At 34.9% G+C, this 27,193-nt stretch overlaps 1 protein-coding gene across 4 annotated transcripts in view; it reads left to right on the top strand.

Moving 5' to 3' along the window:
- Positions 1 to 26,487, top strand: part of LOC149812064 (uncharacterized) — a 162,495-nt gene extending 136,008 nt beyond the window's left edge. For 2 of the 4 annotated variants that reach the window (XM_089993726.1, XM_089993725.1), the window contains exons 6-11: positions 4,105 to 4,200; positions 4,308 to 4,361; positions 4,440 to 7,018; positions 25,948 to 25,996; positions 26,116 to 26,155; positions 26,246 to 26,487. In XM_089993726.1, coding sequence (XP_089849852.1) covers positions 4,105 to 4,200; positions 4,308 to 4,361; positions 4,440 to 7,018; positions 25,948 to 25,996; positions 26,116 to 26,155; positions 26,246 to 26,334 — 2,907 coding nt within the window. In that variant the 3' untranslated portion in view covers positions 26,335 to 26,487. Of the gene's footprint in view, positions 1 to 3,763; positions 3,845 to 3,922; positions 4,010 to 4,104; positions 4,201 to 4,307; positions 4,362 to 4,439; positions 7,019 to 25,947; positions 25,997 to 26,115; positions 26,156 to 26,245 lie in introns of all 4 variants that reach the window. The other 2 variants (XM_089993727.1, XM_089993728.1) reach the window with 2 other exon arrangements.
- Positions 26,488 to 27,193: the final 706 nt, after the last annotated feature.

The following is a 27,193-nucleotide window of genomic DNA, read 5'->3' as shown; positions in this document are numbered from 1 at the left end:
TTGAGAACTCATCATTAGGCCCTGTGCAGAATATATATTCACAATATATGGTATATATATATTCCTGTGTTTTGCCACGTGACTATAGAGGTGTACCTTTAATATATCATGTATATTGTTAATTGAGTATGAATGCCATCATCATATGCATCTATATGCTTCTTTCCTTCAACATATTCATTTAGTTTTAATTCAAAACTCAACTTTTTTTTTTTTTTCTCCTTTTCTTTCTCTTTCTTCTCTATGTCGGATAGTTTGCTTTATAGCTAATTCAATTCTTTTTGCAGGAAATATGCGGATAAAGTTATCATTTGAAGTTAAAAATTTGATTTTATGAGTTGTAATAATTAGATTTGAATGAGAATTTACATTTCCTGTTTTAGGCAGAATGGATGAGCATCATAAATTGTTTGTTTTCATGCATTTTTTTTGCCTTCATTCCTCAAATTCTCACAATGGTAACACGAATGGCACGTGCACCATTTAGTAAGAGATAATTGATACTAAGTTGATGATCCACATCAATGGCCATAGTCAGGGTGTGGACAAAACTTAGCATTTTTACCTTTTACAAAATAATACTGGACCCACACTGGATCCATTTTCAAAATTCATCATGTTTTCCATAAATATTTTCCTCTTTTATCAGAATTTAACTTAAAATTAACTCAAAATATATACCAATGGCCATAGTCAGGGTATATTGAAGGTTAATTTCATTTTAAATTCTATAAAAGCACCAAATGTGTTCCATTCTTCACCTGAATTTAAACATAGATTATTATATAATACATTCAATGACCATAGTCAAGGATGTATTATATCTTCAATCTTATTTTAATTCATTTAAAGAATGAAATAGCTTTTCAAATTCCAATTTCAAAATTATTCAAATTCATTCATCATATAGGATAGAATTGCATCATATTTTCAAAAACTTTCTTTTTCAAAAACTCCAAGTGATGTTAATATCTTCTTCAATCTATCTTCGATCCTTATCAAATCCAATTCATCCTTTTCATTTTCAAAATTCAGTTTCATTTTTAATCTCAAAGTTCAATTTAACTTTGAGATTTCAAAGTCATTTTATTCAAATTCAAATCAAATTTCAAAGTTCAAATTGACTTTGAAATTCCAAATTCATTTTATATTCATATTTTCGATCAAAATCAAAGTTCAAATTAAACTTTGAGATTCTGGATTCATTTTCAGAATTTACAAATCCATTTTAGGACCTAGGATTCAACACTCATGTTAGATCTCAGGCTCCAGATCCAATTCCTCCTCAGGATCCAGACTCCGATTTCACTTTGGATCTTAGACTTCTGGTCCAAATTCCATCTTAGGGTCCAGAACCCAACTCTACATTGGATCTCAGACTTCAGATCCAAATTTATCTTAGGATCCAGACTCAAACTTCACTTTGGATCTTAGACTTCAGATACAAATCCACTCTAGGATCCAGAACCCAATTCTATTGTGGATCTCAGCTTTCAGATCCAATTCCATCTTAGGATCCAGGATCCAATTCTACTTTGGATCTCAAACTTCAGATCCAAAATTCCATTTAGGATCCAGAGTCCAACCCTATCTTGGATCTCAGATTTCAGATCCAAATACCATCTTGGATTCCAAATCTTGAATCCGATTCCATTCAAAATTCCAAAATCCAAATTCCATTTTAAATTCCAATTCTTAAAGCCAATTCCATTTCATTCAAACCAAGTTCCTATTTCGGATCCTAAATCCAAAAATCAACTCAAAACTCTATTCAGAATCCAGAACTTGGATTCAGATTTCATCTTGAAATTCCAATTGTTACAAATCCCATTCCTCAATTCCTTTAGATTTCCCACATTTCCTTCTAAAATCAAAACTTCAAAATTGGAATTCAATTCCATTCCAAATATTCATCCAAGTTCAAAACTTCTAAATTCAAAGTCCATTTATGACTTTGAAAATTTCCTTCATTCTCTTTTTTTTCAAGACTTCAAGATCAATTCCCAAATTCCAGATTTATTTTCCCAAGCTCTTGATTATTCTAAAACTTAGAACTTTAATCTTAAGTTCTAAGTTAGAAAACATTTCTTCACTTTATCAGATTCACTTGGGGATTCTTCAAAACATTTTCTAAAAAAGCATACATCTTTGCATTTGCACCAGCATGATTCATTGTGCATTTTTAGACTTAGGATAAATACTTAGATAATTTCTTAGCAAATCAAAAGGCATTAATTCGACCCTTGGTTCGATTACCCCTGGTAAAGGCGCCAGGAACGGTCGAACCTCGTACCGACGAGCGGATCCCGTCTCCTAGTTTTCCCGCAAATATTTCAAAACGGAGGCGAGTTATTTCAAAATATTTTTCAAAATCAAGGTCAAGTGAGACCCGCAAAATAAATTCCTCTTCTCTCTCTTTCTCTCTTCTCTCTTTCTTCCTTTTCTCTCTTCTATTTTTCTCCCTTCAAAAAGGAGGAAAATAGAGGTTGGAAAAGGAAAAGAGAAGGAAGAGAGAGAATATTACAAGAGAAAAAAAAAAATTTTTTGCGATGATCACAATCAACCACTTTTTAGTAGAGGCTACGACTATGAGGGTTCTAACACTTGTCATTCTAGCTACATGCGCAAGGTTTTCTCATAATCAATCGTGTATTCCTGAGCATATACCCTTTGTCTACCAACCTAGCCTTATATCTTTCTAAAGTTCTATTATTCTTGGTTTTAACTTTGAATACCCACCTACATCCTATAACTTTCTTACCTAAAGAAATTTCACATGTTTCCAAGTTTTGGCTCTATGGTGGTCCCCGCTACATCATGTTTGTCTGGTATACATATAGTTAATATACATGCGTATAGCATGTTTTCTTGGTTTGTCTGAAATTTTCTATAAATACTTTTTCCCCACTTTTTTACTTGTGCTTATTTCACTCAACTAAACCAAAAGCATCGACTACTTGGTCACAATGTTGATTCCTCTAGCGTATGGAGTTGCCTTTTGCATTTGCCACCTTGCTATCGATTTGCTTTATAATTGGTTTCTTCCCATTTTTCGGTGGTTAAAACCATGGTTGCCAGTTGAGGAAGCGGGAAGCGGGAGCGGGAGCGGGAAGCGAGGCACTTTCAAAATTTTAGGAAGTGGGAAGCGTGGGACCACTTAGGAGCGAATCGGGAATCGTCTCGGAAGCGCACCGGAAGCGTGCTTCCCATTTAAAAGTGGCGCTTCCCCCGCGCATTTCGGAAGCGCGACGTTTCACGCTTCCAAAGTGCGCTTCCTTTCTTACCTAGGCGCTTCCGGTAACTCTGGTTAAAACTTCTTGTTCATGATGCACAAGCTTTGGGATTTAGCTACTGACTTGCTTCTATCTTAGATAACCAAATATTGCTGCTACATTGTGATGCTGATTCATTAATTTGAAAATTTAGATAGCTATGAATTGCGGTTGAGGATAAATGTGTGTGTACACTGATAACTAGCATTAGATTTGAGCTGAGTTTGACCAAGGTTTCCTCCTTGCAGAATTTCTTGTATATTTACTACTACACAATGCAATCATTCACGATCATTCTACCTTATGCAAGCTTTAGAATGAAAAAAGAAAAGCTTTAATTTCTTTTTGTTCGTCCCTATATGATGATTTGATTTTTCTTCTGTTTCCTTTTCAAATATATACTGATGGAGGCCTGCTTTGCTGCATATCCTCCAAGGTCTGACATTGCTATCCAATAAGAATGGGTATTTAATATTGTTCCTTTATTGCAGTTGAATCTCCCAGCCACGGAGGCATTACTAAGAATGCATATGCTTGCTAGTGATCCAGGCATTGTTGCTATCATGAACAAGGTATCTGATGCTCTAAGCTTCCTGGTATTATTTTGTCTGTCGGACATTTCTGATAATCATTTTCCTTCTCTATCATAGCATCGTTGGCATGTAGGAATCTTGACAGAAATGTCCCTGGTTGGTTACGTGGGTGTCAGTCCTAATTGTATTCTTGGCATCAACAAGGTTGAAATACACTTAATCTATAAAGTAACAAATGCAGATGATGCGAGCCTTTTCTTTTGGTTTCACCATATTTCTTTAAATGATATAATGAACAGAATCATGGAGAGGAGATTTCTCTGCGCCTGCGAACCGATGACCTTAAGGGCTTCAGGAAGTATGAGAGTATCGAGAAAACATTGATACATGAACTTGTATGCGTTTCCTTCAAAAGATCCTTATGTGTATATCTGATTTGGATGTTTTCTGTTGTCAAATACTCTTTTATGCTTTTTAATTTTCCCTTTTGTTTCCTTATCAGGCTCACATGGTGTATTCAGAACATGATGAGAATTTCTTTGCACTAGATAGACAGGTATATTTTTCTTTTCCCAATGGAGATATATTTCCAAGCTCCTGGACATTAACATTCTCCTTCATTTTCCCTTTTCAGCTAAAGCAGGAAGCTGTTAGTCTGAACTGGACAAAATCAAGAAGTCGAATGCTGGCTGGGTATAAGAAAATGTATGATTATGAAGACGAATTTGATGAAATAACCCCAAAAGCTCATAAGCTTGGTGGTGAAACTTTGAATCAACTAGCAGATGCTTGTGCCTCTTCCGTTCAAGCAGCTTATCGTCACTTGTTGAGCGCTTCTGTTAATACATCAGGGAATCAGTTAAATAATGGAAGCTCAAATGTCCATATGGAGTCTGAGGTTTGTGATTCAGTGAGTGAAGAACTCGGTTGTCAAAAATTAATGTTTGGGGAGATACATGTATCTGATCCAAAGGATGATGGCTTGAGAGGGCTGCAAAATGATGATAAATGGGATTGGGAGTTTGATGGTTGCTGTGAGAATTTTGTGGATCTCAAGAACCAAGAACCAGATCCTGACGATTCTCAAGTAAATGATAACTTTCAGGCAGAAAGGGCGGTGGTGTTCACAAGGCCTGCTGGATGTCAAAGTAGAGAGAATGAGGAACCTGATCCAGATGATTGTAGGGAGAATAGCTTTTCTGCAGAATACAGAAAAGCTGAACATGATTCTGGTGATTACAAGTCAGTGAATACTGTAGTGGATGGTCAAAATGTACATGGAGATCTGTTGCCAAAGTGTTCTCATGCACCCGATCCAGATGATTCTTTAGTAAAAGTCCAGGTTGAGCCAGATCCAGATAATATTTCTCAGACAGGTGCACTTATTTGTGTTGGCCATGATCGTGCACATAGTGCCCGTGAAGAAAATGCTGTTGTGGTTGATGAACCAGATCCAGATGATTGTAGGGAGAATAGCTTTTCTTCAGAATACAGAAAAGATGAACATGATTCTGGTGATTACAAGTCAGTGAATACTGTAGTGGATGGTCAAAATGTACATGGCGATCTGTTGCCAAAGCATTCTTCTCATGCACCTGATCCAGATGATTCTTTAGTAAAAGTCCAGGTTGAGCCAGATCCAGATAATATTTCTCAGACAGGTGCACTTATTTGTGCTGGCCATGATCGTGCACATAGTGCCCGTGAAGAAAATGCTGTTGTGGTTGATGAACCAGATCCAGATGAGGAACCTGATCCAGATGATTGTAGGGAGAATAGCTTTTCTGCAGAATACAGAAAAGCTGAACATGATTGTGGTGATTACAAGTCAGTGAATACTGTAGTGGATGGTCAAAATGTACATGGAGATCTGTTGCCAAAGCGTTCTTCTCATGCACCCGATCCAGATGATTCTTTAGTAAAAGTCCAGGTTGAGCCAGATCCAGATAATATTTCTCAGACAGGTGCACTTATTTGTGTTTTCCATGATCGTGCACATAGTGGCCGTGAAGAAAATGCTGTTGTGGTTGATGAACCAGATCCAGATGAGGAACCTGATCCAGATGATTGTAGGGAGAATAGCTTTTCTGCAGAATACAGAAAAGCTGAACATGATTGTGGTGATTACAAGTCAGTGAATACTGTAGTGGATGGTCAAAATGTACATGGAGATCTGTTGCCAAAGCGTTCTTCTTATGCACCCGATCCAGATGATTCTTTAGTAAAAGTCCAGGTTGAGCCAGATCCAGATAATATTTCTCAGACAGGTGCACTTATTTGTGTTTTCCATGATCGTGCACATAGTGCCCATGAAGAAAATGCTGTTGTGGTTGATGAACCAGATCCAGATGAGGAACCTGATCCAGATGATTGTAGGGAGAATAGCTTTTCTGCAGAATACAGAAAAGCTGAACATGATTGTGGTGATTACAAGTCAGTGAATACTGTAGTGGATGGTCAAAATGTACATGGAGATCTGTTGCCAAAGCGTTCTTCTCATGCACCTGATCCAGATGATTCTTTAGTAAAAGTCCAGGTTGAGCCAGATCCAGATAATATTTATCAGACAGGTGCACTTATTTGTGTTGGCCATGATCGTGCACGTAGTGCCCGTGAAGAAAATGCTGTTGTGGTTGATGAACCAGATCCGGATGAGGAACCTGATCCAGATGATTGTAGGGAGAATAGCTTTTCTTCAGAATACAGAAAAGCTGAACATGATTCTGGTGATTACAAGTCAGTGAATACTGTAGTGGATGGTCAAAATGTACATGGAGATCTGTTCCCAAAGCATTCTTCTCATGCACCTGATCCAGATGATTCTTTAGTAAAAGTCCAGGTTGAGCCAGATCCAGATAATATTTCTCAGACAGGTGCAGCTATTTGTGTTGGCCATGATCGTGCACATAGTGCCCGGGAAGAAAATGGTGTTGCGGTTGATGAACCAGATCCAGATGATTTATCTGAGCAACAAACATCCAGTTCATCGTGCATGGAAATAGATAGACCCGTGGAAGAGAATTTGAAGGAATGCAAAATAGCAGGGAATGGAGATTACTTGGCAAAGTTGAATGGAGATCCAGAACTGAAAAGAATTCAGGACCCTGTTTCTATTGTCTGTAGTCGCCTTGGGAGGGCTATTGAGATGCTAAGATCTGAAACTACACCTTTGGAGGCTGCTTCTATCCTTCAAACACTCCTCAAGATTGTTCGGTAAGTCTTGTAATGAAATTGTGGTCTTCCACAAAAGCACAAGAAGCTCTCAAAGAATAGACACCTCAAACACAACCCATAAAAGAGTATAAATGGAAGAACACAATAAAAATAATAATTTTTTATTTCTCACAAGAAATGCTTAAAAAGCATTGATTTACAATGGAGGGAGATCACCCCTATTTATACAAGAGGGAGAGGAGTGAAGGAGAGCCCTTTTAGAGCTCTCCTTGAGAGTCGTTGAACTAGGTCCAACGACTATATTCTAGTCAAGTCCTAGTTGGGACTTGACTAGATTATAGTATCTAGTTCTAAATGAACTAGATAACAAATAAAAAAAAAAGAAAATAAAAAAACAATATAATATAATATATATATAATAATCTAATATTATATTATTATTATATATATTATATATGTTACATTTTACATTTTAACACTCTCCCTCAAACTTACGGTACAATGAGCGAAAGTTTGTTTAAAAAAAAGTGAAATCTGAGAGCAGCAAGAGGTTTGGTGAAGAATACTGTTAATTGATATTCTGATGTAACATATGGCAGATCAAGGGTTCCATGTAGATATTCCTTTCTGACATAGTGACAGTGAATCTCAATATGTTTGGTGCATTCATGAAATGTTCGGTTGCTGGCAATATAGATCACACTCTTGTGGTCACATCACATTCTTGAAGCTTGTGTTGCTTCAACTCCTATGTCATCTGGCATACGTATTAGCCAAACTACTTTTATTGTCGTGGCCTCCATGACTCTATATTCAACTTTAGTGGAGGAGAGAGACATCTCCACGAAATTAAGAATTCACCTAAGAAAACACAAAAACCAGTGGTTGAGTGTCTATTATTGGGATCACCTCCCCAGTCAGCATTAGAATAGGCAATTAAATCTAATGATGATGAAGCAAACAAGAAGAAGCCTCGTGAAAGAGAGGACATTATATATTTAATAATACACAAAAATGCTCCCATGTGAACAGAGGTGGGAGCATGCTGAAACTGGCTAGCTGTGTGTACAACGTGTGCTAAATCTGGCCTAGTAATGAAAAGATAGGAAAGTGCTCCAATAAGTTGTCTGTAAGGAGTGAGATCATCAAGAAGTTCTCCATCATCAATTCTCATTTTAATGTTGACAACTTCTGGAATGTCCACTTTCTTATCATCTGTAATTCCAGACCTGAAAACAATATCAAAGGCAAATTTAGATTGAAATATCAAATACCCATGAAGGGAATAAACAACTTCAATTCCTAAGAAATATCTTAATAAACCTAAATCAGTTATTTCAAAACGAATTTTAAGAAGTTTTTTGATGTTTTCAACTCCCTATTTGTCCTCTCCGGTGATGATCATGTCATCCACATAGAGAAGAAGAACAATAATTTCTGCATCAGAATTTTTAATAAACAAAGCAGTGTCAATCATACAAGATTAAAAATCAATATCAAGCATAACATCACTAAACCTGTCATACCAAGCTTTTAGTGCCTGTTTAAGACCGTAAAGAACTTTTTCTAAATGATGAGCTTTACCCTTAGGGATACTAATACCAAGTGAGGCTTCTATGTACACTTCTTCAACTAGATTTTCATTGAGATTTTTTTTTTGACATTCATCTGAAATATGAGCATTTTTTAATGGAAGCTAAGGCTATTAATGTGCTGACAGTGGTCATTCGAGCAACTGGGGCAAAAGTTTCTTCATAATCAATGTCATATTACTGGGCATACTCTTTGGCCACTAATCAGGCTTTATATCTTTCAAGAGTTTCATCACTCTTGGTTTTGACTTTGTAAACCCATTGACAACCTATAGGTTTTTTACCTAGAGGAATATCTTGAATAATCCAAGCGTTAGCTTTTCTAATGCGTCCAATTTTGCCTTCATGACTTCTACCCATTCTATATGATTTTTTGCTTGAGAATAGGATGACAGTTCTACATATGATTGTATTAATGCGACAACGACCTTGTATGTAGGTGAAAAAGATTTGTATGACACAAATTTTTCAGGTTTAGAAATTCTGGATGACCATATGGTTGATACTTCAGAATATTTTTTATCATGGAAGATTTGATTATCTACGTCTTGAATATTATAGACTAACGTCCCTATGAGTTTGCTCTTTATTATCAACATTATGTTCAAAATCAATAGTACTTTGATCATTGTCAAGATCACATTCATCGGATTTTGAAGTCAAATATATTAAAAGGAATATTCAGTGACTTCTTTGGGTTTTTCAAATTCAAAAAAACTTTTTTTTTCCATGAAAGATACATTTCTTGATACATATAATTTTTCATTTTGAAAATCAAAACACCTATAGCCTTTTTTATTATCAGCATATCCTAAGAAGGCACAAGTAATCACATGAGGAGAGAGTTTGTCATTTTTGTTGGTGAAAACAAAACACTTGCATCCAAAGACTCTTAATCTAGAGTAATCAGGAGATAAGTTAACAAGTTTTTTAATTGGAGTTATATTTTTCAAAGAAGAAGATGACATTCAATTAATAAGATAAGTAACAATTAAGGTATATTTTGCCAAAAATCCTTTTAGAACTTTATTGTTATTAATAAAGTCCTAGTGGTTTCCATGATGTGTCGATGTTTACGTTCGGCCAAACTATTTTGTTGTGGTGTGTGTGGATAAGATCATTAATGTGTGATGCCATGTAAGTTGAGATAGTCTTTGAATTCTTTGGACATAAATTCTCTCCCTGAAAACAATATCAAAGACAAATTTAGATTGAAATATCAAATACCCATGAGGGGAATAAGCAACTTCAATTCCTAAGAAATATCTTAATAAACCTAAGTTAGTTATTTCAAAATGAGTTTTAAGAAGTGTTTTGATGTTTTCAACTACTTGTTTGTCGCCTCCAGTGATGATCATGTCATCCACATAGAGAAGGAGAACAATAATCCCTATATCAGAATTTTTAATAAACAAAGCAGTGTCAATCAAACAAGTTTGACAACCAATATCAAGCATAACATGACTAAACCTGTCATACCAAGCTTTTGGTGCCTGTTTAAGTCCGTAAAGAGTTTTTTCTAAACGAAGAGTTTTACCCTTAGGGATACTAATATTAGGTCAGGCTTCTATGTATACTTCTTCAACTAGATTTTTATTGAGAAAAATATTTTTGACATTCATCTAAAATATGGGTCATTTTCTAATGAAAGCTAAGGCTATTAATGTTCTGACAGTGGTCATTCGAGCAACTGGGGCAAAAGTTTCTTCATAATCAATGCCATATTCCTGGGCATACCCTTTGGCCACTAATCGAGCTTTATACCTTTCAAGAGTTCCATCACTCTTGGTTTTGATTTTGTAAACCAATCAACAACCTATAGCTTTCTTACCTAGATGTATATCGTGAATAGTCTAAGTGTTAGCCTTTCTAATGCGTCCTATTCTGCCTTCATGACTTTTACCCATTCTATATGATTTTTGGCTTGAGAATAGGATGACAGTTCTACATATGATTGTATTAATGCGATAATTGCCTTGTATGTAGGTGAAAAAGATTCGTATGACAATTTTTTTAGGAGGTCTACAAATTCTGGATGACCTTATGGTTGGTACTTCAGAATATTTTTCTAATGCACATGGAAGATTTGATTATGTACCTTTTGAATATTATAGACTAACATCCCTATGAGTTTGCTCTTCATTATCAACATTATGTTCAAAATCAATAGTACTTTGATCATTGTCAAAATCACATTCAAGATCACATTCAATAGATTTTCGATTGTCATTCGATTAATAGGATAAGTAGCAGTTAAGGTATATTTTGCCAAAAATCCTTTTGGAACTTTATTTGCTATTAATAAAGTCCTAGTGGTTTTCATGATGTGTCGATGTTTACATTCGGCCAAACCATTTTTTTGTGGTGTGTCTGGATAAGATCATTGATGTGTGATGCCATGTAAGTTGAGATAGTCTTTGAATTCTTTGGACATAAATTCTCCCCCTGAATCAGTGCGAAAAATGAAAATATCATTTTGAAATTTATTTTTAACCATTTTATGAAATGTTTGAAAGTATGAAAAAACCTAAGATTTATGCTTAAGGAAGTAAATCCAAGTATTTCTAGAAAAGCTATCAAAAAAAATTACATAATATGCATATTCACCTTTTGAAATGACTGGTGCAGGACCCTATACATCCGAATATATTAATTCAAGTGGTCTAAAGGAAACAAAAGTGCTATCATGAAATGCTAATCTTTTCATTTTGCCAATGATACAATCTTTACAAGTAAAACTTTCAAAATTACAAATTTTTTCTAAACTTGAAAAATGTTTGATTTTAGGCATACGAGGACCAAGTTTTTTGTGCCACAAATCCAACTCTAGTTTCTGAACATTATAAAAGAAAGCTTTTTTAGGCAATTCCAAAAAAATCATGTAATAGAGTCCTTCTCTATGGCCTTCCCCAATCAACTTCCCTAACTCACGATCATTTACCCAACAACCATGAGAAGAGAAGGGGATATTACACCCGTAATCATAAAAGATTTAGTTTTAATTTAGGAATATATTTAACTTCTAGGATAAAAAAATTTCTTGTATTATTAAGTTTTTCAAAATTTACTATTCCTTCTATTTCAAGAGATTACCATCAACTGTAAAAACTTTTGACACACTTGAGTTATTTTTAAGATATTCGGATAAGCTATTGATATTTGGGGTCATATGAAAAGAAGCACCAAAGTTAAGGAGCCAAGGAAGGTTACCGTGATCGAAGAATGATGAAGCAGTTGCTCAAGTCGAGGCTTCAGTTGAAGAGGATGCTTCTTTGAGAAGAGGTTGAAGGTTCTCCAATAATTGCGCCATAGACATCGGTGCATCTTGGTCTTTTGACTCTGATCCCACATATGCAACTTTCTTTTCTTTTCTTCTTTTTAGCCTATGACATTGATGCCTATAGTGCCTTGGCTCATGACAATGGTGGCAAATGACTTTTCTTTTGTCAAAATCACCATTTTGTCAAGCAAAATGTGGTGACTTATAAGTGCATAATAGTTAGACACAGCTAGAACTGAATCATCTTCAGGTTTTGGAGTATTCTTCCTAAGTCTGTTTTCCTCCATAGTCAGTTCCTCTATAGTATCAATGATTGAGGGAACCTTATCTCGATATAGAAGAGGCGATTTGGTCAACTCAAATTCCGGTCTTAAACCGTTTATAAACTGATAAAAATGTTCCATATCGAGTTGCTTTTTGCGAAGCTCGATATCTTCGAAACAATGCCATTTTGGTTCAAGAAGAGTCAATTCCTCTCAAAGTTCGGATAACTCATTATAATATTTCTTAATAGTTTTGTCCTTTTGAGTAATTGTCTGGACTTTGTCTTGCAAATTGCACATATGTGCAATATCTTTAATGAAATACATATTTCTAAGATATTTTCATGCTTTATCGTCTTGCTCAAATTTAGCAAGGCTAAAGCATTTCTTAATGTCAACGTTATTAATTAGCCATGCCATAATTTTGGCGTGCCCTATCTTCCACTCTTTCTATTTTTTCTCATAGGTCGCCAAGGCCTTATTCTTCCCTCCTTTCGTGAGAGATACTTCTTTGTCATTCTCAACTTTTGTGAGAATTAGTTTCGGTTCCTAATCGGAACCATCGACAACCCTTTTCCCCAAATGTGGAGCTTCATGATAGAAGCCACGTCAAATAGTTGGTGTCATTTAATTTCATGGGTGTGATGGTGATTATCATTGTCTTCCATCTTTTACAAGGGTGAGAAAAAGAAAGAATAAATGAGAAAATAAAAGAGAGAAAGATAAGAGAGAAGAAGAATGAGCACAATCACAAATTTCCGTAGCCAAGCTTCCTCCAAATGCTTTTCTTCTTCAAAAAAGGTCACTTGAGTCACGAACAAGAGGATGAATCACCCTTTGCAAAGGAGGCATGAAAAACGAGGTGAAAATTCTTCAAGATCTAAAAGTCTTCAAGGCTCTGATACCATGTAATAAAATGATGGTCTTCCACAAAAGCGCGAGAAACTCTCAAAGAGTGTCTATTGGAGACACCTCAAACACAACCCATAAAAGAGTATAAATGGAAGAACACAATAAAAATAATAATTCTTTATTTCTCACAAGAAATGCTTAAAAAACATTGATTTACAATGGAGGGGGATCACCCCTATTTATACAAGAGGGACAAGAGTGAAGGAGAGCTCTTTTCGTGGACCTAGTCCAACGACTCTAAATATAGCCGTTGGACTAGGTCCAACGACTATATTCTAGTCAAGTCCTAGTTGGGGCTTGACTGGATTATAGTATATGGTTCTAAATGAACTAGATAACAAATAAAAATAAAAAGGGAAAGAAAATAAAATTAAAAATATAATAAAAATATATATAATAATTATATTATATTATTATAATATATATTATATATGTTACATTTTACATTTTAACAAGTCTGACTTGATTGAGCTGTTATGTTCAATGGCCAAATGTGATACAAATTGCCTAGGTGACTAATGTGACAGAAAAGCACAGGAAACAGTGTTTCTTATAATGAAGTAGTATAAGGAATAAGGAGTAAATTATGTAATAGAATTCCCGAAAGGTGAAAGAAGATAGGTTAGGATTAGACAAGAGGAGAAAAAAGTGGCAAATAATCTTTTTCTTCCCATCACCATCTTGTTGATACTTGCTAAAGTGTGGAGCTTGTAAGCTTTAACATTGAAACTGAGCCTAGATACGGCCAACATGGTTTCCTTAGGTTCTTTTGACTCTTTAGATGACTTGAGCTTTGTTTCCTCCATACACACTTGCGCAAAAAAATCTTGAAGTCAAGAGATTTTCACAATGATGTATGATGATTATGCGCACTTGTTCATATTTGGGTCTCAATCCTTTCGTTCATTGAAAGAATTGTTCTTCTTGAACATGCTTCTTCCATTGCTTTGAGTCATTAGGAGTGTCCCATATAGGATCATGTCTAGCCATCTCATCCCACAATCTTTTTAGTTTCCTCGTAATACTCTCTAACGGTTTGATTTCCTTGCTTTCACGAGTGGATCTTGTCGGTAAGTTCACACAAGAAAGCGACATTCCTTTTGAGTCTACATTTACTTTAGAAAGGTCCATGCTTTATCAGCCATTTCATAGCTCAAAATGTTAGTGCATAGATCTTGGTTCATCCTATTCATGAATCATGAAAGAACCTTATCATGGCCCATTTTACATTCTCTCTAGGTTTTTCGATAATCGAACATAGGCTTCTCTTTTCACTGTCCTTTAAAGCTTCTTTAACTCCATTCACCTTAGTAAAAACAAGTTGAAATTCCCAAGTAGAACCACCAACCAAATGCCATAGTTCTTTCTCCCACCAAGAAGTGCTTCATCGTCGTAGCCTACGTGTAGTAATTGTTCTCATCGAACTTGATAGGAACGATGATGACAACCTCTTTTTCAGCCATGGAGAGAGTGGGAGAAAGAATGGAAGAGAAGGGGAGAAAGTGGAGGAAGGATGAATGATGAAGGATGGAGGAAGAGGATGCTCAAACAAAAGCGTCACCATGAATGCTTGAGCACCACAAACACTTTGAGGTGTTGAAAAACTCTGTTTTGATGTCACATAATATGATACACTGTCTCATTTGATTTTATATGATATGATAATATGTCCTCTTGAAAAATGTTATATTATGACTGAATATGTTTTGCCATAAATCTAACAAGTATTTGATGCAAGGATATCTCACCCAATAAGGATGGAGACTTCCTGTTCAAGTACAAATATGGTGCAATCATACTCCTTGAAGAAAAAGCTTGATGAGCCATGCATTCCTAAAGTTCAAATGAAGAGATCGGCTACCACAAGATGAAGACTTCTTTTTTCTTTAGAGTCATATGTAACAGAACCTTCAGGAACTTGCATATTGCATATTACATACTCATTCATAAACACTATATCATCAAAGTATACGATAGTTTCAAAAAGCTCCTTTTTGAAAACTAATAATTGTACCTTCTTACAACCTTTTATGAAAAAGACATTTTGTCATGTAATAATTGTACCTTATACTATATACAAGACAACATGATAAAAAGAATGTAGGAAAAAGACAAAAACATAAAATCGGCTACATGGAGAAAACAAATATAATATGTTTTTGAAAAGACTCTAGTTACCTTCTTTAAAGAATTATTTCTAATATAAAGAAGAAGACAAAAACATAAATCGGCTACACAAAAGAAAAACAAAAAAAATATGTTTTGAAAGGACTCTAGTTACATTTTTTACAAAATCATAGAATGTCGACTTACTTGAAGTCATCATTCTCTTTACAAAGCATTAAATACCTCCTGTAACAAATCCTTGTTAAAATCCTTCTCAAAGAATGTCGACCTTCTTTTGGTCCTCATTCTCTCTGGAGACTTTGAAAAACACAACATAAAGAAAACACTTGACATGACTATGTACAAATAAATATCTCAAAGCACTTATAGTACTTACACTCATTTAAAGCAAAGAAGTACTAATGTACCTCAAATCATTAATTAGAATAAAGACAAAACTACAACCCAACGTTCAATGTACTATTGTAAGAAATAGACTTTTTACATAAAATATGTATTACCTAAAATATTACAACGACTAGTGTACCCTCTATTTCATTTTTATGGAAAAAGGCATTCTCGAACTTCTCTAAAAGATGTTTTTGAAATGACATAACATTTCACATTTCAAAAAGTTACAATTCCAAAATGTAACGACTACTTTTTAAAAAGCTATATAAACACACTCAAATAAACTATTCGAAAAAGGGGAATGGAATAGACGTGTGAGCTTACAACGAGAAAAATTTCTATTCGATATTTGAAAAGAGAGCCTTGAAAAAGAAAGAGAAAAAGAAAAGAAAGAAAAGAGAAAAAGTCAAGTCCAGCTCTTTGACAAAGAGTATCCTCTGAGTGACAAACAGAACATTCTGAGAATCCTTCATTCGTGCATTCATATCATTCTGAAGGTTCTATAGGAAGTATTGTAACTCTGTTATTCACTGTATTCCTTCTTTGTTGAAAGAAGTAGACCTCTGTGAAAGAGGGTGTTGCCCTTCTCTGTTGAGAGAAGAAGACCTCTGTGAAAGAGGGTGTTGTCCTTCTCTGTTGAGAGAAGAAGACCTCTGGGGAAGAGGGTGTGCCCCTTCTCTGTTGAGAGAAGAAGACCTCTGAGGAAGAGGGTGTTGTACTATTTATCCGGTGACTCGAATGTTATAGTGGAAAGCTCAAGTGGTTTGCTTGGGGACTGGATGTAGGTCTGGATACTGACCGAACCAGTATAAATTCTGTGTTTTATGTGTTGTGCCTTATTGCTTAATTATTTTATTTTATTGATCATAATCATATTTCACTATTCACCCCCCTCTAGTGAAATTTCATTTGGTATCAGAGCAGGTTTGCTGGTTTCGACGTAACAAGTCCTCCAGCACAAATGACATCTACTTCCTATGCTCGTGATATTGAAGGTCAACACGCATCTCGTCCTCCTTTCTTCAATGGCTCCAACTATGGATACTGGAAGTGCAAAATGGCTATATTTCTCAAATCCATAGATTTTGCTGTATGGAAAATTGTTGAGCATCCATACACATCTCCATCCGCAGACTATAGCTTTTGGTCTGATGAAGAAAAGAAAATGGCAAACCTAAATGCAAAGGCCATGAATGCCTTATATTGTGCCATTGATCAAAACGAATTCAATAGAATATCTATATGTGAATCTGCATATGATATTTGGCATTCTTTGGAAGTTATTCATGAAGGAACCAACAAAGTGAAAGAAGCCAAAATTTCATCTCTTGTTAGAAAATATGAGTTGTTCAAAATGAACAAAGATGAACCCATAACAGAGATGTTTACCAGATTCACCAACATCACCAATGATCTGAAATCTCTGGGTGTAACATATTCCCAGACTGAAAAGGTGAAGAAAATCTTGAGATCTCTCACAACTGATTGGGAGAAAAAGACTACTGCTATTGAAGAAGCTCAAGATTTATCTAAGCTTACTTTGGAGGACTTAATAGGCAATCTTATGGCCTATGAAGTCCACATGAAAGAAAGAAGGGAAGAAGAGCAACTAGTAAAGAAAACTCTAGCTTTCCCAGCCCTATCTGAGAATGAAAACTCAGATAAAGAATCAGAAATTGCGCTACTTACAAGAAAATTCCAGCACTTCATGAGAAGGAACCAGCTTCCAAACAGGCACAAGGAAAGAAAAGATCCTAAAGAAGATCCCATGTGCTTTCAGTGTAATAAGCCAGGCCACTTAAAACGTGACTGTCCCCTTCTCAAAAGAAAGTCCAAGACTGAGGAACCAAAGAAAAGGTTCTTCAAGAAAAAGGCTCTGCATGCTCAATGGGATGATTCAGAACCATCCACTAGTGAAGAGTCAAGTGATGATGAAGCCGAAACTGCAAATATGTGCTTCATGGCAAACGAAAGTTCGGCTCCAAAGAAGAAGAACAGATGGATACTAGATAGTGGATGTTCAAAGCACATGACAGGACATCCAGACCTTTTTGCTGTTCTTCATCATAAAGAAGGAGGAACCGTCACCTTTGGAGATAACAACAAAGGTTTCATAATTGGTATTGGTAATATTGGTAACATAGATAAACCTCTTATCAAAGACGTTCTCCTTGTTAAAGGCTTAAAACATAACCTACTAAGTAGCAGTCAAATGTGTGACACAGGTTATAATGTTAGCTTTAATCATGATGCATGCCTCATAGCAGACACCAATGAAAACATCATCTTAAAAGGTATAAGAAAGAATAATATATATGAACTATACCTAGAAAACATCACAGAACATTGTCTTATAGCTAATAATGACTTTCAACATTTATGGCACTTAAGAATGGGTCATGTAAATTCTAAATACATGTCTAAATTAGCTAAAAATAAGTTAGTACGTGGGTTACCCAAAATTTCTTTTAAAAATGATTACTTTTGTGATGCATGTCAATTAGGAAAATTATCAAAATCTTCTTTCAAATCAAAAAAATATCATTTCAAGTAAGAGACCTTTAGAGCTTCTCCACCTGGATCTTTTTGGTCCTTCTAGATTAGCTAGTCATAATCACAATAAATACGTTTTTGTTATTGTAGATGACTACTCAAGATTTACTTGGGTAATATTTTTGAAAAACAAAAGTGACACATTTTGTCAATTTGAAATCTTATGTAAAAAATTACAAAACGAAAAATCTTGTTCTATTGTTAAAATCCGTAGTGACCATGGAGGAAAATTTGAAAATGAACTTTTTGAAAATTTTTGTAACTTGCATGGTATTTCTCATAACTTTGCCTTTCCTAGAGCTGCACCTCAAAATGGTGTAGTAGAAAGAAAGAATAGAACCCTTCAGGAATCTGCCAGGACTATGCTCCAACACAATAATCTTGCAAAATCTTTTTGGGCAGAAGCTGTTAATACTGCATGTTACATAACAAATAGAGTTCTCATTAGACCCTTATTAAATAAAACTCCCTATGAACTATTCTATGACAGAACTCCAAGAATAGACTATTTCAAAGTCTTTGGATGTAAATGCTTTATCCTAAACACAAAAGATAGCCTGGATAAGTTTGATGCTAAATCTGTTGAAGGCATATTCTTAGGATATTCAAGTCATAGTAAAGCATACATAGTTTTCAATAAGAGTCATAATACTATTGAAGAATCTATGCATGTTAGTTTTTGTGAATCTATTCATCAATCTGTTCATATACAAACTAATGATGATGATGTTGAAAGTACAGATTTATTTTTAGATAACACAGCTAAGTCTAATGAAGATGATCATCAAAGAACCTTTGTCGATATCAAAGATCATCCTCAAAAGCAGATTTTGGGAGAACTAACAAAGGGGGTTCAAATTAGAGCTCAGCTAGAACGGATTACAAACATGGCATTCATTTCTCAACTTGAACCAAAGAAGATTGATGAAGCCATCATTGATGAGTTCTGGATGCTAGCCATGACTAAAGAACTGAATCAATTACAAAGAAATGATGTTTGTGATCTTGTACCTAGACCAAAGGATCATCCAATCATTGGGACAAGATGGATTTTCAGAAACAAGCTAGACGAAACAGGTAATGTTATAAGAAACAAGGCCAAACTAGTAGCTCAAGGATACAACTAGGAGGAAGGTATTGATTTTGATGAAACATTTGCTCATGTTGCTAGACTTGAATCTATTATAATGCTCTTAGCATATGCAAGCTATATGGATTTCAAATTATATCAAATGGATGTTAAAAGTGCTTTCTTAAATGGTTTTATAAATGAAGAAGTTTATGTAAAACAACCTCCAGGATTTGAAAATGAACAATACCCAGATCATGTTTTTAAACTCAAACGTGCTTTATATGGTTTAAAACAAACACCTCGTGCTTGGTATGATAGGCTTACAACTTTTTTATTAAAAACTGGTTTTTCTGTTGGCAAAGCAGATTCTACATTATTTGTTAAAGTAGTGAATAATCATACCCTAATTGTTCAAATATATGTCGACGACATCATCTTTGGATCTTCTAACAACACTCTTTGTGAAGATTTTTCTAAGTCCATGCAGAAAGAATTTGAAATGAGCATGATGGGAGAACTCACCTACTTTCTTGGACTGCATATCAAGCAAACCAAGGATGGAGTTTTCATCAATCAATCTAAGTGTGCTCGTGAACTTCTGAAGAGGTTCAACATGAACTCAACTGCTTCAAAATCTACTCCTATGAGCACTACTACTATTTTGGACAAAGATGAAGATGGTAAGTCTGTTGATACAAAGGTATACCAAGGTATGATAGGATCACTTCTTTATTTAACTGCTAGCCGTCCAGATATTATGTTCAGTGTTTGCTTGTGTGCTAGATTTCAGTCAAATCCAAAAGAATCACATCTTAAAGCTGTAAAAAGAATAATGAGATATTTAAAAGACACAGTTGATTTTGGATTGTTCTATTCAAAATCCTCTACATTTGATCTAATCTCATACAGTGATGCTGACTTTGCTGGAAGTAAATTTGACAGAAAAAGTACAAGTGGAACATGTCACATGCTAGGGCACTCACTAGTATCATGGTTCAGTAAGAAACAAAACTGTGTATCCTTATCAACTACTGAAGCCGAATACATTGCTTCTAGCCTAGCCTGTACACAAGTCATCTGGATGAAACAAACTTTGAAAGATTTTGGTTTAAAATTCGAAAATACAACTATTTTATGTGATAACACAAGTGCTATAAACCTTTCCAAAAATCCTGTTTTACATTCTCGAACTAAACACATTCAAATTAGACATCACTTTCTAAGAGAACAAGTCTTAAATAATATAATTAAACTAGAATTTATACCTACAGATAAACAACTAGCAGACATCTTTACTAAACCTTTAAAAAATGAAGATTTTATAAGAATAAGAAGAGAGCTAGGTATATGTAAATTGAATGATATATAAAACTAAAATATTAAGTTCACTCGAGTTCATAATATTTACTAAATTCATCTTAATAAGGATAATAAAAGAACTTTAAAAATTTAATAATCGTGTCTTCCTTTCACATTTTCTTAGGTTTACAAAAGAATCATTTCTAAGGGTCTCGAATACCACAAATTGCCTTAAAAGTTGAAACTTCATGTCAAAGTACATTCTACCTTTTGTCATATCATCTTTTACATCACTTTCATAATTATTGTTTCTCATAACTTGACTTTCTCTTTACTATATAGTTACTTTAGTTACTTTTCTCTCTCTCACACATACGATTTGAATCTTCATTCATAACTTTGACTTCTTTACTATTTTCCTAAAGAAACTATGAACTCCTTCAATCGAATTCCTTCAAAAACCTTGTTCCTCAAACCAAAACTTCTATGAATAACAACACATTCTTTATGTCTTTCATTTTGTCACCTTTCAAGTACACATTAATAATCACATTTTGTCCTATCCTCCTCCATGCATACCCATGAGTACTACCTTCTTTAAATATAAGTAATTATGACACTCTTTCATATCACTCATCTCATAACATCCTTTCATCACCTTTTGTCCTCTTGTGAAAACCCCTCATACGAATAACAATCTTCTACACTTCAACCCATGCACTATATTTTAATAACACCCACTTTTTTCTTGTTTTAGTAGGCCATCATTTCTCACTCTTTCTCTCTCTCTCTTCACGAGTTTCTCTCAAAACAACTTTATGTCTAATCAAAATATCTTCTTCTTTCCATCATCATCACTCCTCTCTCTCACGATAGGCTAGCCGATCTTCAACAAAATAGTATATTCCTCATATTCAAATGATATCTCGTTCTTTGTCCTATCAATATACTTCTCTAAAACTTGGGTCAAAATTTGATTATTTATCCATCGATCTTTTTGTTGCTACACTTCACGTAAATTTTTTTTTACTATATCATCTACTATATCATAGCCTATGTACAATCAATTATCGTCTTTAGCAATCATGACCTTTTTCATATTGTATATCTTTCTCTCCAATCAAGACTCATTAAAAACTTCCTCAAGAAAAACTTCATCTTATGTCACTCACATATCTCTATTTGTCTTATTCCAAACACATTCTTCACGAATACTCTCCACATAGTAAAAACATCTTATAAAAGGATATTTGTTTTTATTAGGCCATTATTTCACCTCATCTCTCGAAAATCGTTAAAAACCATAAAAAACTTCACTCTTTTGGCTTTATCACACATCAAGTCACTCCATACATGACACAAACTCACAATTCGATAAAACTCTCACATGATAATTCTTTCTTATATAAAAGAATAATTCAAAACCATGTCCACCTTGACTTCTTCTCAAATATAATACACTATCCTCCAAACTTGATTTGATTTGTCATTCACAAGCCTCTTAACTTACTACTCACGGATTTCCTTATTTGACTAAATTCTAAAAATCACTCACTTCCAATGTCATTCAAAACCTATCAAAATTATTTTCATTCTTCTATTTAATGGAATGGTTCATACCATACCAATTCCACTCGTATCTATCAATTCTCCTACACACTATTACCCACTTCAAACTCGCTCTCCTTAGTTCCTTTTTTTCTTACAAACTCTTGCAATGGCCTCTTCCTCCTCCAACAATGTGATTACTGCAGCAGATCTAAGGTATCCAGATTTGTTTCACACTTACAACTTACTATGCTCTCGCCCCATTCATGAAGGTAAATTGGTTAACTTTGACGACTTCATGCTCTTTGACTTAGACACCTATCTCCCTGAACTCAAACCTCTAATAGGATCTTCATCCCAAGCTGCCTATTATCCCGAATTAGTTCGACTGTTTTATACCAACTTCTCTACTGATCATGAACAAACCACAATCACCAGCAAAGTCCGAGGAAAGCTGATGATTTTCGATGCTTCCGACCTAGGTAGAATTCTAAACCTACCTTCCACCGGTACCGACCTTAACACCATAGTACCAATCGAACGATCGATACTTCGAAAAATACTTCTCTGCACCAACTGCTACAAACTTCCATGGCACATGAGGAATCTCCAACCTCATGCTCAACTACTTGCCCAGATTCTTCTCCATAACATCTATCCCAAGCGTCCCCGCCAGGGATTAGTTCCTCGAAAAATCTCTCTTCTTATCTACGCAATCTTTTCTTCTCTTCCGATAAACTGGTCATCCATTCTTTTCGACCTTTTTATTCGTTATCAGAAATTCGAGCCTCTTCTTTTTGGGTGTTTCATAACTCCCATTCTCAAATACTTCCAAGTACCACTTCACAACGAAGTCATCCTCCGTCCCTCGCAAGTCCTCGATGGTACCACCTTCAATCTAAGGTCCCTGCACATGCCCGACTCTGATGAAGCAGATCCAACATCCTCCTTCAATTACTTTTTTGCTATGATGGATATCGAGCAATCTCAGGATCGAATCCTTCGTAATCAAGCCCTGTTGCAGCAGACTCGCAAGCGGAATCGTGCCGACCGGACACATTCACCTCCTCCACCTTCGAGATAAACTCATTCTTTTTTTGATCTGTAATAACTTTTAATTACTTTTGGACTGTAATATTTGGTCTGTAATAACTCTCTTACTCTGATCCCTTCCTTTTTGTCCATGACAAAGGGGGAGAAAAACCTGTCTCCATTATTGGAGAAATACTCTCTTTAAAACATTGTTTCAAATTTTTTATCATATTATTATTTCTATGCATAATGTCTTTTTGACAGGGGGAGCATATTTTGTCATCATCAAAAAGGGGGAGAATGTTGAGAAACTCTGTTTTGATGTCACATAATATGATACACTGTCTCATTTGATTTTATATGATATGATAATATGTCCTCTTGAAAAATGTTATATTATGACTGAATATGTTTTGCCATAAATCTAACGAGTATTTGATGCAAGGATATCTCACCCAATAAGGATTGAGACTTCCTGTTCAAGTACAAATATGATGCAATCATACTCCTTGAAGAAAAAGCTTGATGAGCCATGCATTCCTAAAGTTCAAATGAAGAGATCGGCTACCTCAAGATGAAGACTTCTTTTTTCTTTAGAGTCATATGTAACAGAACCTTCAGGAACTTGCATATTGCATATTACATACTCATTCATAAACACTATATCATCAAAGTATACGATAGTTTCAAAAAGCTCCTTTTTGAAAACTAATAATTGTACCTCCTTACAACCTTTTATGAAAAAGACATTTTGTCATGTAATAATTGTACCTTATACTATATACAAGACAACATGATAAAAGGAATGTAGGAAAAAGACAAAAACATAAAATCGGCTACATGGAGAAAACAAATATAATATGTTTTTGAAAAGACTCTAGTTACCTTCTTTAAAGAATTATTTCTAATATAAAGAAGAAGACAAAAACATAAATCGGCTACACAAAAGGAAAACAAAAAAAATATGTTTTGAAAGGACTCTAGTTACATTTTTTACAAAATCATAGAATGTCGACTTACTTGAAGTCATCATTCTCTTTACAAAGCATTAAATACCTCCTGTAACAAATCCTTGTTAAAATCCTTCTCAAAGAATGTCGACCTTCTTTTGGTCCTCATTCTCTCTGGAGACTTTGAAAAACACAACATAAAGAAAACACTTGACATGACTATGTACAAATAAATATCTCAAAGCACTTATAGTACTTACACTCATTTAAAGCAAAGAAGTACTAATGTACCTCAAATCATTAATTAGAATAAAGACAAAACTACAACCCAACGTTCAATGTACTATTGTAAGAAATAGACTTTTTACATAAAATATGTATTACCTAAAATATTACAACGACTAGTGTACCCTCTATTTCATTTTTATGGAAAAAGGCATTCTCGAACTTCTCTAAAAGATGTTTTTGAAATGACATAACATTTCACATTTCAAAAAGTTACAATTCCAAAATGTAACGACTACTTTTTAAAAAGCTATATAAACACACTCAAATAAACTATTCGAAAAAGGGGAATGGAATAGACGTGTGAGCTTACAACGAGAAAAATTTCTATTCGATATTTGAAAAGAGAGCCTTGAAAAAGAAAGAGAAAAAGAAAAGAAAGAAAAGAGAAAAAGTCAAGTCCAGCTCTTTGACAAAGAGTATCCTCTGAGTGACAAACAGAACATTCTGAGAATCCTTCATTCGTGCATTCATATCATTCTGAAGGTTCTATAGGAAGTATTGTAACTCTGTTATTCACTGTATTCCTTCTTTGTTGAAAGAAGTAGACCTCTGTGAAAGAGGGTGTTGCCCTTCTCTGTTGAGAGAAGAAGACCTCTGTGAAAGAGGGTGTTGTCCTTCTCTGTTGAGAGAAGAAGACCTCTGGGGAAGAGGGTGTGCCTCTTCTCTGTTGAGAGAAGAAGACCTCTGAGGAAGAGGGTGTTGTACTATTTATCCGGTGACTCGGATGTTATAGTGGAAAGCTCAAGTGGTTTGCTTGGGGACTGGATGTAGGTCTCGATACTGACCGAACCAATATAAATTCTGTGTTTTATGTGTTGTGCCTTATTGCTTAATTATTTTATTTTATCGATCATAATCATATTTCACTATTCACCCCCCCTCTAGTGGAATTTCATGAGGATGATGATATCACCAACTTCACTCATGACCACGAGCAAGAAGGATCAAGAGCCACTGGCTCTGATACCATGTAATGATCTCTTCAAGAATTCAAATATAATGCCTACTAGAGCAAGATCACAACACAACCCACAAGGGGGTACTCTAAAGAGTCACAATAGCACACACTTGCATTATAAAATAAATATTTTATTAGATTTGAAAATACATAAAACATGCATAACCAAGAGGGGATAAAGGTCCCCTATATATACAAGCAAGGGAGAAAGCTTCTAGCCATTAGATCATGCTAATGGCTAGTCATACTAGAGCATCCTAACGGCTTGTCATACTAGTCGTTAGTTAGCTCTAACGGCTAGAAGACTGAACAAAAGACCTAAATGCCCTTAAAGGGCATCAAACTAAAAATACAAAAAATAAAGATCGGAAAATAAAAATAAAAATAAAGTCCTAAATACATTCTAAAAATAGAAAAGAAAGAAGAAACAAATACATACAAGAACGTATATACATATATGGATGTACATATACACATCTTAACACAAGCAGCATGGTATTTCCTGGCCTCACCGTTGGCTGTGTTGGCACATATGCTGTAAAGGCTTCTTTTTAGCACGTTCACCCCTTGAGGCCATTTGTAAATCTAGACGACCAGCTGACTGTTGGCACATATGCTATAAAAGCTACTTTTTGCACTTTCATGCCTTGAGGCTTGTGGAAAAGCTACACGTCTTATCATTTGTATTTTCTTTTGCCATGCAGAAATGTGATTGAGCACCCTAATGATATTAAATTCAGGCATCTGCGGAAGGTACTTTTTAAGTAGTTTTTAGTTTATCTATTTATTCATTTTTATTGTCTGTTTTGATAGGTTGCTTTTTGTACGTTGAAAACCTTTGTCACATTTTACCAATTTGATTTGAATTGCAGGGTAATCCCATCTTCCAAAAGTACGTGGCTAACTATAAAGGTAATAACTATTTGCAATGCTGCTGATGAGTATGGAGTTTTGACTTGCTTCATTATTGATATCTTTTGCTGTATGCGTGGGCCTATTCAGCTGCCCTGGAAATCCTTGCTGCCTTTGGTTTCTTTGAGGATGTCTCATACGATGATATGGGAAGATCAGAAGCATTTATGGTGTGCTAGAAAGGAATGATCTGGGTTTGCTGTGGCTTGCTAAATCCTCTTTGGAAGTTTCCATTGCTTAGATTTGCTGCTGTATAACACAATGATGCTCATAAACTTGCTGTTTCGATGTGAAAAATGGAGTTTTAAGTAAATCAATCACCACATTAACAAACTTTATCGTATTTACATAAAATGTGAATTCCTTTCAGAAAAAAAAACCATAAAATGCGAGTGGCCGGCCAGCTCAAATAGTAATAGATTGCACAATTTGAAATTTTGTGGTCAGTTTATAATTTGAATGTTTGGATGAGAATTTAATCCAGTTATATTGAGGTTCCGTTCAAACACTTAGTTAAAAATATCCAAGCTCCAAAAATATTAGTTTAAATTATCCAAGATCCGAAATTAGTTGGATCTAGGTTTTAGACCTAAAGGTCAAGTTTAGGTTCGAACTACTAATTTCGAGTCATAGAAAGTTCAGGATTTAAATTTCATGTTCCTTACAACGAGGGAATAAATGAGTATCCTTTAAAGTGATCAATTGGCTTAGAATAAATTTAAGATTGAATTAGGGCTCTGTTTGGGAGCTTAATAAGGGTGTCAACATATTTGATTTGGACCCTTGATTTTATTTTTTTATTTTGAGAAAAATAAAATTGTATTAATCAAAGTAAAAGAACGAAACCACCGGGTGACAAGGAGCTACCTTGGTTGATTACAATGTAGAAAAGGGCCCAAACGAGGTGCACCCATCCAAGCACAATCATTTATGAAGGTCGATTTGGCAGAATAAAATAAATCTCCCTGCAGAGAAAGGATTATATAGAGCCGAACGAGGATTCAACACCTGTAAATAGCCTTCTGTTACGTTCATTCC

This window comes from Nuphar pumila, chromosome 17 (assembly GCF_984573655.1).
Source record: "Nuphar pumila chromosome 17, dmNupPumi1.hap1.1, whole genome shotgun sequence".
Taxonomy (NCBI): domain Eukaryota; kingdom Viridiplantae; phylum Streptophyta; class Magnoliopsida; order Nymphaeales; family Nymphaeaceae; genus Nuphar; species Nuphar pumila.
Note: the sequence above shows the minus strand (reverse complement) of the source record. Positions and strands in the feature narration are given on the sequence as shown.